General features: G+C 44.0%; 1 protein-coding gene across 1 annotated transcript in view; it reads right to left on the reverse strand.

Moving 5' to 3' along the window:
* pcdh1a (protocadherin 1a) overlaps positions 1 to 13,913 on the reverse strand; it is a gene marked incomplete at both ends in the record, with an annotated part of 62,205 nt that extends 48,292 nt beyond the window's left edge. The window contains 3 exons of the mRNA XM_080854157.1: positions 3,486 to 5,669; positions 6,843 to 7,664; positions 13,845 to 13,913. Coding sequence (XP_080710283.1) covers positions 3,486 to 5,669; positions 6,843 to 7,664; positions 13,845 to 13,913 — 3,075 coding nt within the window. The remainder of the gene's footprint in view (positions 1 to 3,485; positions 5,670 to 6,842; positions 7,665 to 13,844) is intronic.
* Between the last annotated feature and the right edge of the window lie 1,554 nt (positions 13,914 to 15,467).

Below are 15,467 nucleotides of genomic sequence, written 5' to 3' on the forward strand. Positions count from 1 at the left end.
CAGAGGCAGAGTTTTAAAGGGGAAGGCAAAGGTACTGTACATTATATTTTACAGCTTCAGCCTTATCTCTCTCTCTCTCTCTTTCTCTCTCTCTCTCCACAACTGAGTGGCGCACTGTCGCATTGGAGTTGACACACAGGAGAGCATAATCTACTCAAGAGAGCAGGAGATGAGGGGAGACAAAGAGAGGCCGCTCAACAGAGAAGCACTGGCGCTGACAACAAATGTGTTCAGATCTCATGGTGTCTGCTTGCCACAGAGAGAAAGAAAATGAGAAACAAGTGATAAACATCATGCTGGAGAGAAAGAACGACACGCACAAAGGTACACACATGTACACCCACTCACAGACAGACAACCAAATACACACGCATAAGGGCTTGTATGGCCAGATTGCTTTTCAGGTATAAGGCATCCTATGTGCAGGGGATTTCTTTCTTTTTTCTTTGTTTCTCTTTTTTTTTCAGAGCTCCTCATTCCCTCCCTCTTTCACCCGTGCCCTGTAAAAGCGTGGTATATGGGGAACTTCATCAGCCTGCTGTAAGTATGTGTGTGTGTGTGTGTGTTTGTGTGTGTGTGTGTGTGTGTGTGTGTGTGTGTGTGTGTGTGTGTGTGTGTGTGTGTGTGTGTGTGTGTGTGTGTGTGTGTGTGTGTGTGTGTGTGTGTGTGTGTGCACGTGCCCTGATCCTGATAACTCAGGTTAGGCTATCAGGCCCTCTCATTAAGCCAGAGGCCTAAAATCCCCTCTCACACTCTTCCCCCGAAATCTGAGGCCTGAGAGAGAGAGATGAAGAGGGGGCCCTCTGAGAGTGGTGGTGGTAGTGGGGGGTGTTGAGGGTATGTGTGGAGGGTTATACAGTGGAGAAGGCAAAAGCGGTGGGGACAAGACTCCGCTATCTCTGACTAATAAGGCATTTTAATTGCGCGGATTTAATTTAAGTACAGATTTACAGCTTCACAGGCCCTCATCACGCCCACTTAAAAATAACGGGGAAGGTCTCTGCTTCTGATCTTGTTCTCTGTGCTAATGTCTGCCCGCACTGTGATGTAGGGTTTATTTTTTTTATTCCAGCGTGAGGAGGTGGGACGCATCATTAAAATGCTATGTGAGCGAAGGTGTTAGATCTTTGCCACCACCGGGCTAATTATCAACACTGGCCACAAGGAGAGAGCTGGTGCGCTCCCTCGGAAAACTGTCACATTATCCGAGACATTTGGAGGGCAGAGAACAGGGGCACATTGGGAAAACCCTTTTCTTTTGGCTTGCTGATATGTTCACAAGTCACAAGGAGGGCTCTCTCTCTGGAGCCAGTCCAGGGCGCTCTAAATTGAGCGCTCACAGTTTATGTAACATTTGCAGCAACTGTGACTGATACACAAGTCCTGTTTAATACGATTTTAAAGAGTTGGAACAAAAAAAAATAACAGAAAAGCTGAACGGCACGCCAGGTCTGTGAAGCTAGGATGACAAGACACTGGCAAACCAGGGCACTAGATTGGCATGGACAGAGAGCTGGAAGGGAACTAACAGTCTGCAGTTCACTGGCCTCGGCTTCATTCACCTGCACACGATTACTGACGCACAGTGAGTCATTGTTGCCCGTATAACAATCACTCCAGTGTGGTGGTTTCACATCTGTCATTAGGCTTGGCAAAAGACTTAATTATATATTTTGGTCAATCTGTTCCGCCTGATGTGGGGAGGGATACCCCCACATGAGTTAACATCTGCCGAGACATGTCACATGAGTTAACATCTGCCTGTGTTTTTACAGCGGCTGTCAGGCTGATGCGCTTCAGACGTTTACACTGAGGCGGAGGTACCTCAGAGCAGTCACAGGTGCACAGTCACCTGATGACACACCGGCACTAAGACAAGGAGAGAGAGAGAGAGAGAGAGAGAGGGAGGGAGGAAAGTATGCATAATCTGCATAAGCTCATATGCACAATGAGATGAAGACAATTGACAAACATGCAAAAAAGAACATGCATACCCAAGTGCAGGCAAACAAGCCCTCACCCCAGCACATAAACACACACACACACACTACCCTCCAAAGAATAACACCAAACACACACTGCACGTCTCCAGTCTATTGTCACTTCCATGCCATATGCTGTCCATCACCGAGACAGAGCTACTGTGGGTGAGCGTTCTCTCCACTGACTAGAGGGCTTGCAGTCGCCCCAACTGTCATCCAACATCTGTTGAAATTACCAAACTGCTGACTGGTAACTGACTGCCTCCAAGCTGACGGCGTCTGTGTTTCGGCTCGGCATCACTAAACCAACAATTAATTTCAATCCAATTTTAGGGATGAACATGACACAGAATGTTGCATACACACACGGAAGCGTGCACACACACACATCCACACACCCACGCACACACACACACACACACATACACAGAGAGACACACACATGCAAACGCACACACATACACACAAAGAAAAGAAAAGAAAGGCAGAAACGATTACTTTATCTCCATAGCCAGTGCTATCCACTTGAGGCGGTCCTTAAATGCAGAGTAATGTGCACGACTACAGATCATGTCATAAAGCCTCCGGTCAGAGCCTCTTCATAAGAACAAAGGGCCTCTCTCACAGCTACTGGCCATCATTCAGACAGCTTATAATCCTTATTAATTCAAAAGCAGTTGTTGAGGGGAAAAAAGTGGATGGAACCTGTGGGGATGGCCGGAGGTCAGATAAAAGATTTTGTGCGAGTAACTTTGGCAAGAGCGACCCCTCCCTACGCTCAAGGCAGATTAATGAAACCATAGGGACAATGTGAGAACTGGCAGATATGCACATTTTCCTCTCTACTTAACCTCTGCCGGCCGGCTGACCAGACCAAATAACCTAAGATAATAGGAGGACTTATCTAGGAATGTCGAAGAAAATAAATTAAAAATGGTCATAAAGGACACAAACAAACAAATCTAACAAGCTGTGAATTCTATGCGGCTAAACAACATTCTCTGCAGAGTACCCCGACTACAAGCATTGCTTCCAAATAACAAACCTACTGTTTCAACCATGTCAGTATGCTCAGTATGCTAAGGTTAGCTGTATGACAAAGAAAATATGCAAATGTGTGTCTTGGATCTCCATGACACTTGTACTCTGCACAATTGAATATAAACACATATGCCTGAACCTTGGCCAAACACTAATCTTCGAAGACTCTGAAGAGGATGCAAAGGCTCACAGAAAAAATCAACTTTATATGCGTTTTGTTCCTTTAGCACAACATATAGGCCTTTTCTTATTTCAGAGAATGCTCTTGTATTCTTGGAAAATGCATGGCAATTCTAGTATCCTTAGTGCCACACTTGGGCAAAGCAGCAATTCATTTAACTTTATTCCCACACCTTACCCACAAAACCCCCCAAATGTCCCCACCCTAACAAAAAAACTAAATTAATCTCCTTTCTTCAAGGTAGAGATTTGCATCACATAAATATAATAAAATGTCCTTACCTGTTTGCTGTTGTACTTCGCTTGGTTGGCCTTGTAGCTGTAATCCGAGTACTGGTCTGAACCAGTGGAGTTGTCATCCCCACCGGTCCCCACAAAGGTGTTGGTAGCAGGGAGCTCCTGAACTGCTTGGTGCTTCTGGGAGGCTGATGGCGACTGGGCCTGGAGCTGAATGGAGGGAAGGGGGGAGTTGGAGCGGTAATGACGACCCAGGTCTGGACTGCCAGGAGGATATGTCAGAGGGAGGTGTATCCTGGGGCTGTCGCTGACACCATCCAGGTTGAACTTCAGGCTTTTCTGGAGACTGACCTCTTCCTCTTCCCCGAGGGGCTTGGGGGACTTTGGCGGCTTCCCTTTCCTACCTTTCTTGCCTTTGCTGCTCTTAGGCCCCTGCTTTGGAGTGTAGAGGTCCTTGGTCTCTTTCTTACCAGCCTGGTAGCCACTCTTAGTCTCCCGCTGAATGCGGTGCCGGATGAACACCACCACCACTATCACCAGGATGACTCCAGCCACACCTGCTAAACTCCCAAAAAGGATATTACTTCTATGAGCTGGGTCAAAGTCAGGATCACCAGCAATGTCCATGTCTAACGGGGTGTAGAGGCTGTGTCCGACCAGTGCCTCCACAAGACTGACATTTGCAATGGTTTCATTGACATAAATGTGCACGAGGGCAGTGGTGTGACGAGTTGGTTTTCCCCTGTCACTCACTCTGACCACAAGACGGTGAAGACCACTGTGTTTACGCGTAAGTTCCTTGGCCAGTGTAATCTCACCGTCGGATGGGGATATGTGGAAGAGTTCATGAGGGTTGCCCCCTGTGATACTATAAACAAGCTCTGCGTTGGGTCCAGTATCCATATCCTCAGCCTCAACAACCTCCACACGGCTGTCTGGGGCAGCTAATGGTGACAAGCGTCTGAAGGACGAGTTTGAGGGCTTGATGACAATAGGTGCGTTATCATTTTCATCCAGGACGTTGATCACCACACCTACGTAAGATGACCTAGGAGGATCGCCACCATCTACAGCTTTTAGACGGAATGTGTAACTACTCTCTTTTTCTCGATCAAAGGAAATGCTGGACAGGATTGTCCCTGTGCCATTTTTGATAATAAACTTCCCACTGTCTGGCTCGACTGATAGGCGCACTTGAGCATTTTCCCCTTTGTCCATGTCCATGACAGTCACCATGCCCACTGGGCTAAGGGGGGGCCTGTTCTCCATGACTGAGAAGGTGTATCGATTCAACATGAATTTAGGCTCATTGTCATTGCGATCGAGTACCTTGACCACGACTGTGGCTGTACCACTGTGACTAGGCAGTCCTTTGTCAGCTGCAACAACCTGAAACTCATACCTCTCCTTGTGCTCTCTGTCCAGAGGACTACGTGCTCGTACTGTCCCTGTGTTAGCGTCAATCTCGAAAAGACCATTAATGGAGGGCTCCGCAACTATTTGGTAGGTGAGCTCTGCATTGGTGCCACTGTCAGCATCTTTGGCAACCACATCTAGAATCTTCTCTCCAGGCTGGTTTTCCTCTTTAAAGTTAACCTCAAACAGGGAAGGTGAAAAGATGGGGGAGTTGTCGTTGATATCAGTCACTTGCACCTTCAGCGAATTTGTGCTGGAAAGAGCAGGGTTACCTGAGTCCACAGCAACTATCTGGACCCGATATTCCCGAATGTCCTCGTAGTCGAGAGGGGTCGTAGTCTGCAGGAAATACTTCTTCTTGTGTTCGGCAGCGGAGTCACTTGCTAAGCGCAGTTGGAATGGAACATCACCTGCAACGACACAAGTCACCACTGCATTCTCATCTTCATCCTGATCTGAGACCTGGACCAAGGCAACTGCAGTCCCAACTGGCATATCCTCAGAAATATTTGCCACTCCCTCACTGTGAGTCACCAAGCCAATTCCACGGATCTCTACAGCTGGGGCATTGTCGTTCTGGTCTGTCACTTCAATCTCAACAAATGCTTTGGACGACTTGGGCGCCGGTCCTTTATCCCGTGCAACCACATAAAACTTTAAACTGTTGATCTCTTCCCGATCCAGTGGCCCTTTAACATAGATAATACCAGTGGACCGATCGATCCTCAAAAGTTTTGGGACAGGGTCAGTTGCCTGATGAATGGTGTACTCAATCTCTCCATTAGGACCAAGGTCAGAGTCATTAGCCTTCACCTGTAATCAGAAAGAGATGGGCTTAGCTCTAATGTTAGAGAATGCATTCAAATCAGAGCAAGTGGTCAAACAGCCCTGCATTTCACCAACAGTTTTAAATGTGCAGTTTGTGCTCATGTGATATTCTACACGGTTCCTCAGCAAATGTATCAAGTGATACTGCTGTATGAAACAAACACGTGTATTTACCGTAGATGTGTATTAACCGTAGATGTGTATTAACCGCAGTTTATTTAGGTCTTGGTTGTATATGTGGTTAACGTCATGTGTGACAATATTTTTTTGGGCATGTGTGTAACCTTTTTTGTTAATACTGTATGTTTCTATTTACAGTATTCATGAACTCTCTTTAAATACATACGTATACTTTTTATATACTACTACTAAATATACAGTATAATATAAAATAAATAGAATCAGAGACATTTTGTCAATTCTGATACTTTTTCATTTATGTTCAATTCAAATATAAATCTACAATTCTGCTCCTTCTACCAAAACATGTTCAGTGAGTGGAAACAACAGTTCATTATCAGGGGGGCTATCAAACAGAAACAGACATGCAAAACAAAGGCACAGGAATGACAAATGGATGTCATTTTTGCTTCAGCCTAAAATGTAGCCGTTCAAAACAAATCTCCCTGTAGGAAAGACTCTGAAAAGTAAATGCCCTAGGGGGAAGCACCTAGAGCAGAAGAAGGACAATAATTCCTCAGTGATTTAAATAAATGAGTCATTTTACTGTAATCATCCCAAGGAGAATCAGTGATTCATGCAACACTGTACTGAGCAGTGTCCCTTGGTGAATCTGAATGATCTCCATATGAGAGGCTTGGTGATCAAACTGTGCTTGACTGGGCTCTCTGTAAATGAAAAACAGGCATGTCCCAAGGGACTCCTGCAGTCCCACTGTAAACCACTCAGCATTCAGTTTATAAGAAAACCACTTAAAGAAGCTGTAGGCTCTCCGCAGATGGGGACTGAGTTCACCAGAGAGGTCAAGAACACAAACAGCTTCCATTTGTTCGTCACATGACAACAAAGTGACCTGAAACCCAGGTTGAGCCAAACATTGCTCCACATTCCAGTCACTTATAGCTAAATTGCTGTAGGCTTTAAACGCTGTGTTCTTGGAACCAGAGTCACAAGAGAATGGAAAATAGTTGTCTTTACCTGAAGCACTGAGTGTCCAATGGGACTGTTTTCGGCAACTTTCGCCTCGTATGACGATTTCTCGAATCTTGGTGCATTGTCGTTAGAGTCGGTGATGACGACCCTCAGCAAGGCACTGCTCTGGCGTTGAGGGGTTCCCCCGTCCAGTACTTTGATGCTGAGGTCATACGAGTCCTTCTGCTCGCGGTCAAGGCTTCCCAACACAATGAGCTGGGGCATCTTCTCGCCACGATCCTCGGCCACCTGAAGGCTGAAGAGCGACGAAGCATCCGGTCCGGCGGATAGCTTGTAGTCTGACACTCCATTCTCCTCCGTGTCTCGGTCAGTAGCCAACGGAATGGGGAAGAGCACCCCACTCTGAGTGTTTTCTGGGATGGCTAGGGTGAGGACTGGTGAGTTGAACTGGGGTGTGTTGTCGTTAATGTCCTGCACCTCGATCCGACCCTCGATCAGCCGGGGGCTCTGGTTCTGAATCAGGTCGGTGACGGACACCTCGAACTCCAGGAAGCAAGGCTTGCCCTTGTTGCGGCAGTTCTTCAGGGTCTCGCGGTCGATTGGGATCTCGGTGGTGAAGATGTCCCCTGTCTTGCCATCGACCCGTAGGTAGGGAGAGCCAACCTCCAGCTTGTACAGGTGGCCGCTGTCTGGCAGGCCTTGGTCCGATGCCAGGCTTCCAATTAATGTGCTGGGAGGCTGCTCCTCGGGAACCCGGTACATGACTCCACCCACGACTGCCATGCAACAGGGGTCCAGCAGAAGGACCCACAGTATGAGCGCTCTCAGAGGAAAATCCATGGAGGCCTTGGACAGCCACACCCTAGCCTATGACACATACAGAAACAGAGCCAAAGACAAACAGAGAGAGAGAGAGGTTAACTGCTTATACTACTTTACTACTACTTACAACTTCTACTACAAAAAAGTTCAGTTGAATATCCCCCTAAAAATGAATATAATATCTACCTGCGTGCGTGTGTGGTTAACAATAAATACAGTACATGGCTCAAAATTATCATTCAACAAAAATAACTTAATTTGCACTCATTTCCACAATTTTTTTTTTTGCTATCCAGGAATTAGAACACTCACAATATCCAGAGATAGATACTGTGCAATTTGACTTCACTCCCAACCCCAACCGAAACACACACACACACACACACACACACACACACACACACACACACACACACACACACACACACACACACACACACACACACACACACACACACACACACACACATACACACACACAAACAGGCACACACAGGTTCACCATCAGACATACTTACGCATACCAAAGTTCTTTGGGTGCTGGAGTGCTCCTGGCCTCCTAGACAATGCTCTCTCTAGTCATTAAACTAAAGGCTTTCATACTCAATATCATACATTATTCATCATTTAATTTTCCAACACCAGACATTTCTATCAGCTGGATGAAAAGCATTTAGGGTATTAAGATGAAAATGTAAAGGGAGAAATAAACGATAGACATTACAGGCAAACTACATCTCCACATTTCTGCATATATGTTTCAATGGTAAACGTGTGCTCGTTAATCTTTCTGCTTATGGTATATTTTACATGAATTTCTTTGAAGTTTCACTCCTCGAAATGGTGCTGGATCATATGTCCCCAAGTTAAATCATGCCTGTTAACACCACACCAAAACTACTAATTATCACCTTTTTGACTGGCTGTACAAGCTAAGCTGCCTTTGGAAATTAATGACCAAACACGGCTAATAAGGCAGTTCTTAACGGCAATTTCATTCAGAAGGAATGTAAAATCCTGGCTCTATACAACAGCTGAGCCTGGTTTGTGTTATTTACAACACAAATAGGCTAGCTCCTGACCTGCATTCACATTATACAATACGTTCTGTAATAATATGGGCTGATGTGAAAAACGTATTCCTCACGCAATCTAAATTCCCAGCCACACTCATTACGTGCGTTACAAAAGGCTACAGTGATCTACTGAGAAGATACAGGTCTATATAGCAACAGGAAAGATGTTCATGGGCATCTCATCTCAAGGATGGCACAGTGCTCCCACTGTGATGACCCAATCACCATGCTCCGCTTCCTCACTGGGGGGTTAGGGGTGGGTGTTGTAGCAGCAAGGGGCCCAGAGCTGTTATCTCTCCGAGCACAGATTTACTTTAGGGGTTGATGAGATCTCCATCCCCTGCTCTGCCGTTACGAGCTAATTTACACACTGTAAGGCTCATGTTTGATTTCTAACCTGCTAGGTCTTCTCATTAATCACTAGCCTCTATTTTAGCTTCAGCTTTGATCCATATTCCCAAAGCAAGAGAGAATTCACTTCTTCCCCCTTGCTCTCTCTCTATTTTTTCTTCCTCACCACCACGCTGCAAATGATTTCGGGCTTTAATTATTTCCTGAGTGAGAACACTCCTTGTTTGGACTTGAAAGGGAGTGCAGACAGTTTATTGGGCTGAACTCTAACATCCCTGGGCTTCGACAAGTGCTCTTGTTGATGACCCTCGTATACACGTGTTTACACAGAACACCAGTGCCAGAGCATGTGTGGCAGCGTCAGTTTTGCACCCCACAAATCAATACCATGCTGCACATGACTGATATGCGACATCACTGCAAAGGGATAACAAATAAGTGCCACACAAAAGTAGAGAAACTAGGGCAGGCATAGAAATCCAATCAAAAATCCAATTCCTCTGGATATGTTAAGATTCCAAGAGTAGGTTATTGACGCACTAATTGCTAGGTTATTGATGTGTCCCTTTTTGTGTTTGCAGGGGCAGCCTACTGTCGATTTGAATGGAATGATGGCATGACACGTCACTAGGCATGCATTTGCGTGAGGAAATGCCACAACAGCAGTTGATTGTTGCAAACCGCAACCTATGCAATTTTGTGGATGCTGACACTTCGCCTTACAAAAGAAAGATTTGACTCTCGTACCACCTGTTGGATGAGCAATAAATATAATCTAACAAGCGCAGGGTTGCAATTCTCTAACAGCAATGGCCCACTAGCATTCTGGCACATATAGGCAGACAACGGACTAACTCTGCTAAAAAAATATGAATTTGTCAAAGTTCAAAATGAGCTAAAGGTCTCCATTCATTTGTGCAATGCACCTTATCGAGATCTTGGAAAGAACTTGACCACTTTGTTCCTCCAAAGAACATCTGTTGTCTTTGCCTTCTCTTAACAGCAAAAGATGGCAATCAAGACTACTTACATTAGTGGTACCTCGGCTGTGGAATTACCCACATCATGCTCTCCGATCAAGTATATTCATGTAGTTTAGTAACTAAACTTTTTAAAGTTTGGAGTGACACTTTTTCTTTTGAATGTCAGTGGCCTATATCATGCATATGGATGAAGATACTGTAGGTATTAGTCACAGGTATGTCCTCACTCCCCACTGTCAAAGGTAGTGGCCCATCAGTCTGATTTGTGTCATTGCGGGCCTCTCTGACCCTTACACAACAAAATCCAAAAATGCAATGGATCAAATGTTAATGACACCCTTTTCACTATATCATTCTGATATCCCACAGCATTCTGATATTGACTGAACAGTTGATTAACCTAAAATAAATCTGAATATCTCTGAAAGGCAAGGCACATTTTATGACCGTTTATAGCTGTACAAAGTTAAAAATAGTTTGCAAGTAGAAAATAAGTGGCTGTGTCTAATAATTGTGCCACTAGAGACAAATTGCTTACCCCCATTCATTGTCAATGAGAAAATGAGCATTAAAGACGACAATTAAAAGGTAACCAGAGGGCCTTTCAAAAAGCTGCCAACAATAGCACTACACTGCATTAAGACGGACCTGTCAGCGCTGGAATGGTGTCATTGTTCTAAAAACTGTTAGAAGAGAAGCAGGACCAAAAATGAGTGTAGTACAAAAAACTGTGCAACCACCTCACCCCCCGCCCCCAAAAAAGGCTTGCATATATTGCATTGCATTTCAGATGGAAGTACATAGAGAAAAACAAATTGTAGTTGAATGCTTCCTGACTCATCTTTTTGTGTGAGTGTGTTTGTGTGCCCTCCAAATCAATATTACCACTGTGCTACCTTTGCTTTGAATGCTGAACAAAAGAAATCCTGTAAGATTTCTATGAAACTCATTCCCAGAGTAGCGTGTGGGCTTTGTAGTGGGTGAGTACAGATGAGATGAAAAGCAGAAAACCTTGGGCCTGTTTGCACCCTACGCTTTCCAACAATCCTGGCTCCCTACCAAAGACAGTCCATCACAAAGACATTTTAAAATGGCAGCATTTCCTGTGATAATTACTGTACATTTCAAAGAATGGCTGAAAGAGATTGGTCCCACCACTGGGCCAACATGACCTCCTACTATGGTCAAAGAGTTTCCATCCATGTTTCACATTACAGGTCATCCATTATCCGGCTCTATCTCAAACGGTGCAGATTGCAGCGACTAAATTACACCGCAGACTTCATTTAATGAGGTATTTTGTCACACCAAGTATGTTTCCTACTTGGCCTTTCAACCTCTCCTATCACTTCATCGAAACACTAGAGCAAGCTAGTCTATATACTTCATTGTAGAGCTGTCCACTAAATTGCCTCCCCAAAACCCTGACAAGTGCACAACAACGTCCTCCAGATAAGAGATTCTCCAAAATCTGCTGGGCTTACACACTGTTTCAGATAAGTGAACGGACACTCACTACACAAATGATGTGTTGCTGACTATGCACTCCACATAATATTTCCAAAAACAGACACAATTTATATTGCTCTGAGTTGGAAATGTCATTGACTGCAAATATGAAGACCAGAAGTCCAGATGTCATGGTTATAACCAAACACATGCAAAACACGCATGGGTTCAACAACGCCATCGCTATCCCTTTCATTTCAGTCTATTTGCTTTGTAATTTGCATTCAAAATGAAAAACAGTCTACTCAAGCCGTCTAAGCATAACAAAATGTCCCCCAACATGCCAGTGAGGAGTAAAGTGAGCATACACGTATACACTTTTTCAACCATTATGAGTTCCTGTACAGGTCATTGACAATTAGTTTGACCATGAAATTAGATGTATTTATTTAGTTATCATCTGGGTCATTAGCTCCCTCTCTTATACCAAAACACTATAACAAACAGAACAGTTGGAAACAATGGATATTTAAAGGGAGTTCAGCTGGCCAATCTTTTCACAATCGGCAGGTAGAAAAAAATCATGATGTCATCCCATCAGCTACTATGAAACGAGACAGGAAATGGTATTTCCCAGTAAAGTGCAATATCAGATAACAACATGATTATATCCTGAAACAGGTTGATCTGTTAAGCTTATTCCAACCCGGAAACATGATCTCTTTTTAACACTATTAGAAGATATCTACTCCTGCTTCAGATGTTAGTCTACTTACAGCAGAGGCCTTACATTCACCACACTGTAATTATACCATTTGCTATGATGAAACACACCAATTACCAGTTTGCACTTACATGTACAGTAACTCAAATCGAAATCCTAACCATAACATTAGTATAAGCACAAAGCATCAAAGTACTGTGTCTTTTCTTTACTTACTATCATACTGTACAAGCTCTGCTAGTGTAGTTACAATGAAACAATAACATGGCAAACTGAAGTGTGGCCTTGAACAGCATCATATTAGAAGTTGGTTGGTCAAGGTATTAGTAAAGCCGAAGTGTGGATCTTTGAAAGCATCCTTGAAAACTGTTTACATTAACAAACTCACACTTCTGGACCTTAAGGATTTTTTTTGTATGTGAGAAATCATTCAAAATGCAATTATACCTCTTGATCCGGTTTAATCGTTCGAAGCAAACCAAGGAATTCTGCAACCAACGTCCAAGCCAATACCAAGTAAGCTTTTCTAACACACACCATAGGTTTGATTGCTAAATGGCTTCAACTGATAACTCGTTAATAAACTAGTCATGGAGCAGGAAGCTTTCAAACCCTACGCCACAACTAAGTGGATGGGTAAATGTTCGTCATAATTTATGCATCACAACCTGAGATAATCATGTTGCTTTAAAAGCTAGTCAAAACACAAAGAATATGCCCCATAATCTGAAATTGGCCTATACAAACCAACCATCAATAAAATACACTAGGGCCTCAATTCAACTGGGGACGTTTGACGGAGGAGATGCAGCTGGGGCATGCCACAGGCTGATTTCACATGAGTTTCTCTAAAAACAGAGCATAACCACGACCAGTATTCGGCTAGAACAACGCACAACCATGTAATAAGACCCACATGATAATTTCGAAGCCGTTGTAACGGATCGACGAAATACCGGCAAAAAAAAAAACAACGATTTTCAGATAAACGGCATCCGTTGTGTAGTGTTCAATCGGTCAATTCTGCGTGACAGGAGACATTTTATGTTTTCGGTGAGCTTTTTAAGCAAGAATCAAAGATTCAGTATTTCACACGATGGTGTAGGCGAGTAGTATAATTAAAGAATCAAGAAATTAAATTACTTACTAGAATAACAGTCGTGGTCATCCGTTAAGAAATGCAGTGAGACTAAGACTGCAGTGTGGAGGTATTCGGAGTCGTAAACTCATCACTTGAAACTATAAAAACTAATACCCATATCAATGAAGCGTTTTATACATTAACAAACTCAACGTCTCAGAAGAAAATATGTCCAGACATGTAATAATCGACCAATTACCTTGCTATTAGTCTACAAAATCGAAGGTTCCTTCCAGTGCTACCCAAATCACTCTTTCACTGAAATAATCAGATACCTATCTATCTACTCAAATATGAAAATCTTACGTCTTGATTGATGCGCTTAACTGTTTGGTAGGATATCAGTTTCTCGGCAATGTGATAGACAAGTTCAAAGTGGACCGTGAAATATTATGATTCACCATGAATGCGAAGCAAGATTGGGCAACTCTGAGGCTTATTCTTGGTTACGTTCTAACACCTTTTGATTATTATTTCGAGTCACGTCTGTAAAGTTCATACCTTCGGTGAAGAATTCTTGTCAGGGGCCAGCTCCCGGTGTTGAAACGCGAGACCAGTGCTCTCTTTCATGGATAGAAAAATAACGTGTCTTCCGATGATACCCAAGGCAGGTGCGTCAACCCTTAAACCCCTGCTTCAAAGAATCCAGACGTCAAGAAAGCACAAAATCTCTCGACTGGGAGAAAATCCATAAGTAGCAGTAATATTATCTTTCCTCTCCATTTCCACGACTGGGTGCCAATTTGATCTCACAGTCATCCATCATGTATTCTACTGGGGAAATGATAAGTCTCAGCAGATGTATCGAAAATGTTCCGATTTATTTAGATAAAATAACGCGAGTTGGCGACCCGAACACCGCCGCTTCTTCTCTCTGTTTTGAAATAGCTCAGATAATTTCCTAAGTGTTCTATCTTTTCTCAGTGTTTCGTCCAAGTTGCTCTCTCGCGGCGAAACATCAAGCCACCAAAACAGAACAATTACGTCTGTTTTTGACACTGTTTACTGCACACTTGGGGGTTCCCTTTGCGTTTTTCCCACTCAACAGAGCGCAGTTTCGCATCGAGAGCCTCGCCACACCGGCGTTAATCCTGTCCGCATTTTCTGTGGATGCGAGCGAATGGGAAAATATCTCAGTGCCTGCTCCCTTCTCTCGCCCGCGCAGGAGCAAAGGAACATGAGGAGGTGGGGCTCTACTGAAGTCCTCAGCCTCAGCAACTTCTCCACATCACTTTCGCCACAGGCTGTTTACTGGAGAATGCACATCGGTTAAGAAAATCATACGGATGTACGAGGTCTGCCTCCAGTTCCACTGCCACCTCTACGTTTTTTCTCTGTATTGTTTGAGCTGTATTTGATACAAATGTTCTGCTATAGCCAGTATCTTAGCCTGTTGCCTCATTCCATGTGCGTCGATTTGGGGTCAGATGCATTTAACTACTTGTGTGACAACGAGTAAATTGTAGCAAAACCCACAATGCAGTCATCAACCCATGAACACTCATCACCCCCCTGTGCTTTGGCAGTCTCAGTAGCATGACTGATAATGACATGCCATGGGATAGCTAGGGCTGATGAGTATTGATCGATGTGAAATTGCACTGCATTCAGACTCTGCGTATTCAACAGATAACGAGAGAGAAAAGCGCTATACTTTTGGCGCCACCCACGGGCGTATGGATGAACAGTTGGTATACAGGGCATTAACACGGCAGGAGGTTGCTTTTTGGTAAGTTAGAGATCAGTTAAAGTGTCCCTGTCGTCTCAAAATTGTCAACGATAACGTAAGATGCGGCAGAATACGAGCAGTTAATCCTTTGCTATAATTTGTCGGAGGGTTCGGGTCATAAACATTGTCATAATGAAAATGATCCCACCGACCAATTTATGGCAGAACAGATGGGTAATCTCTTTTAACGTGCCTCTTGCAGCACTGGTAGCCGGTTTGTCCTTGACCAACGGAGAGTAGCCGCTCCAATCCACCACACTTTCTAACAACCTACCCAACACCTGATAACCTGACAGACAAAAACACATCTAAAAAAAAACACACATCTAAACAAGATCATTATTGTCGAGTTCTGGAGTAACTTCGTAGGCCATCGTCTCTAGCAACGGTTAGTT

This window comes from Sprattus sprattus (genome assembly GCF_963457725.1).
Source record: "Sprattus sprattus genome assembly, chromosome: 1".
NCBI lineage: Eukaryota > Metazoa > Chordata > Actinopteri > Clupeiformes > Clupeidae > Sprattus > Sprattus sprattus.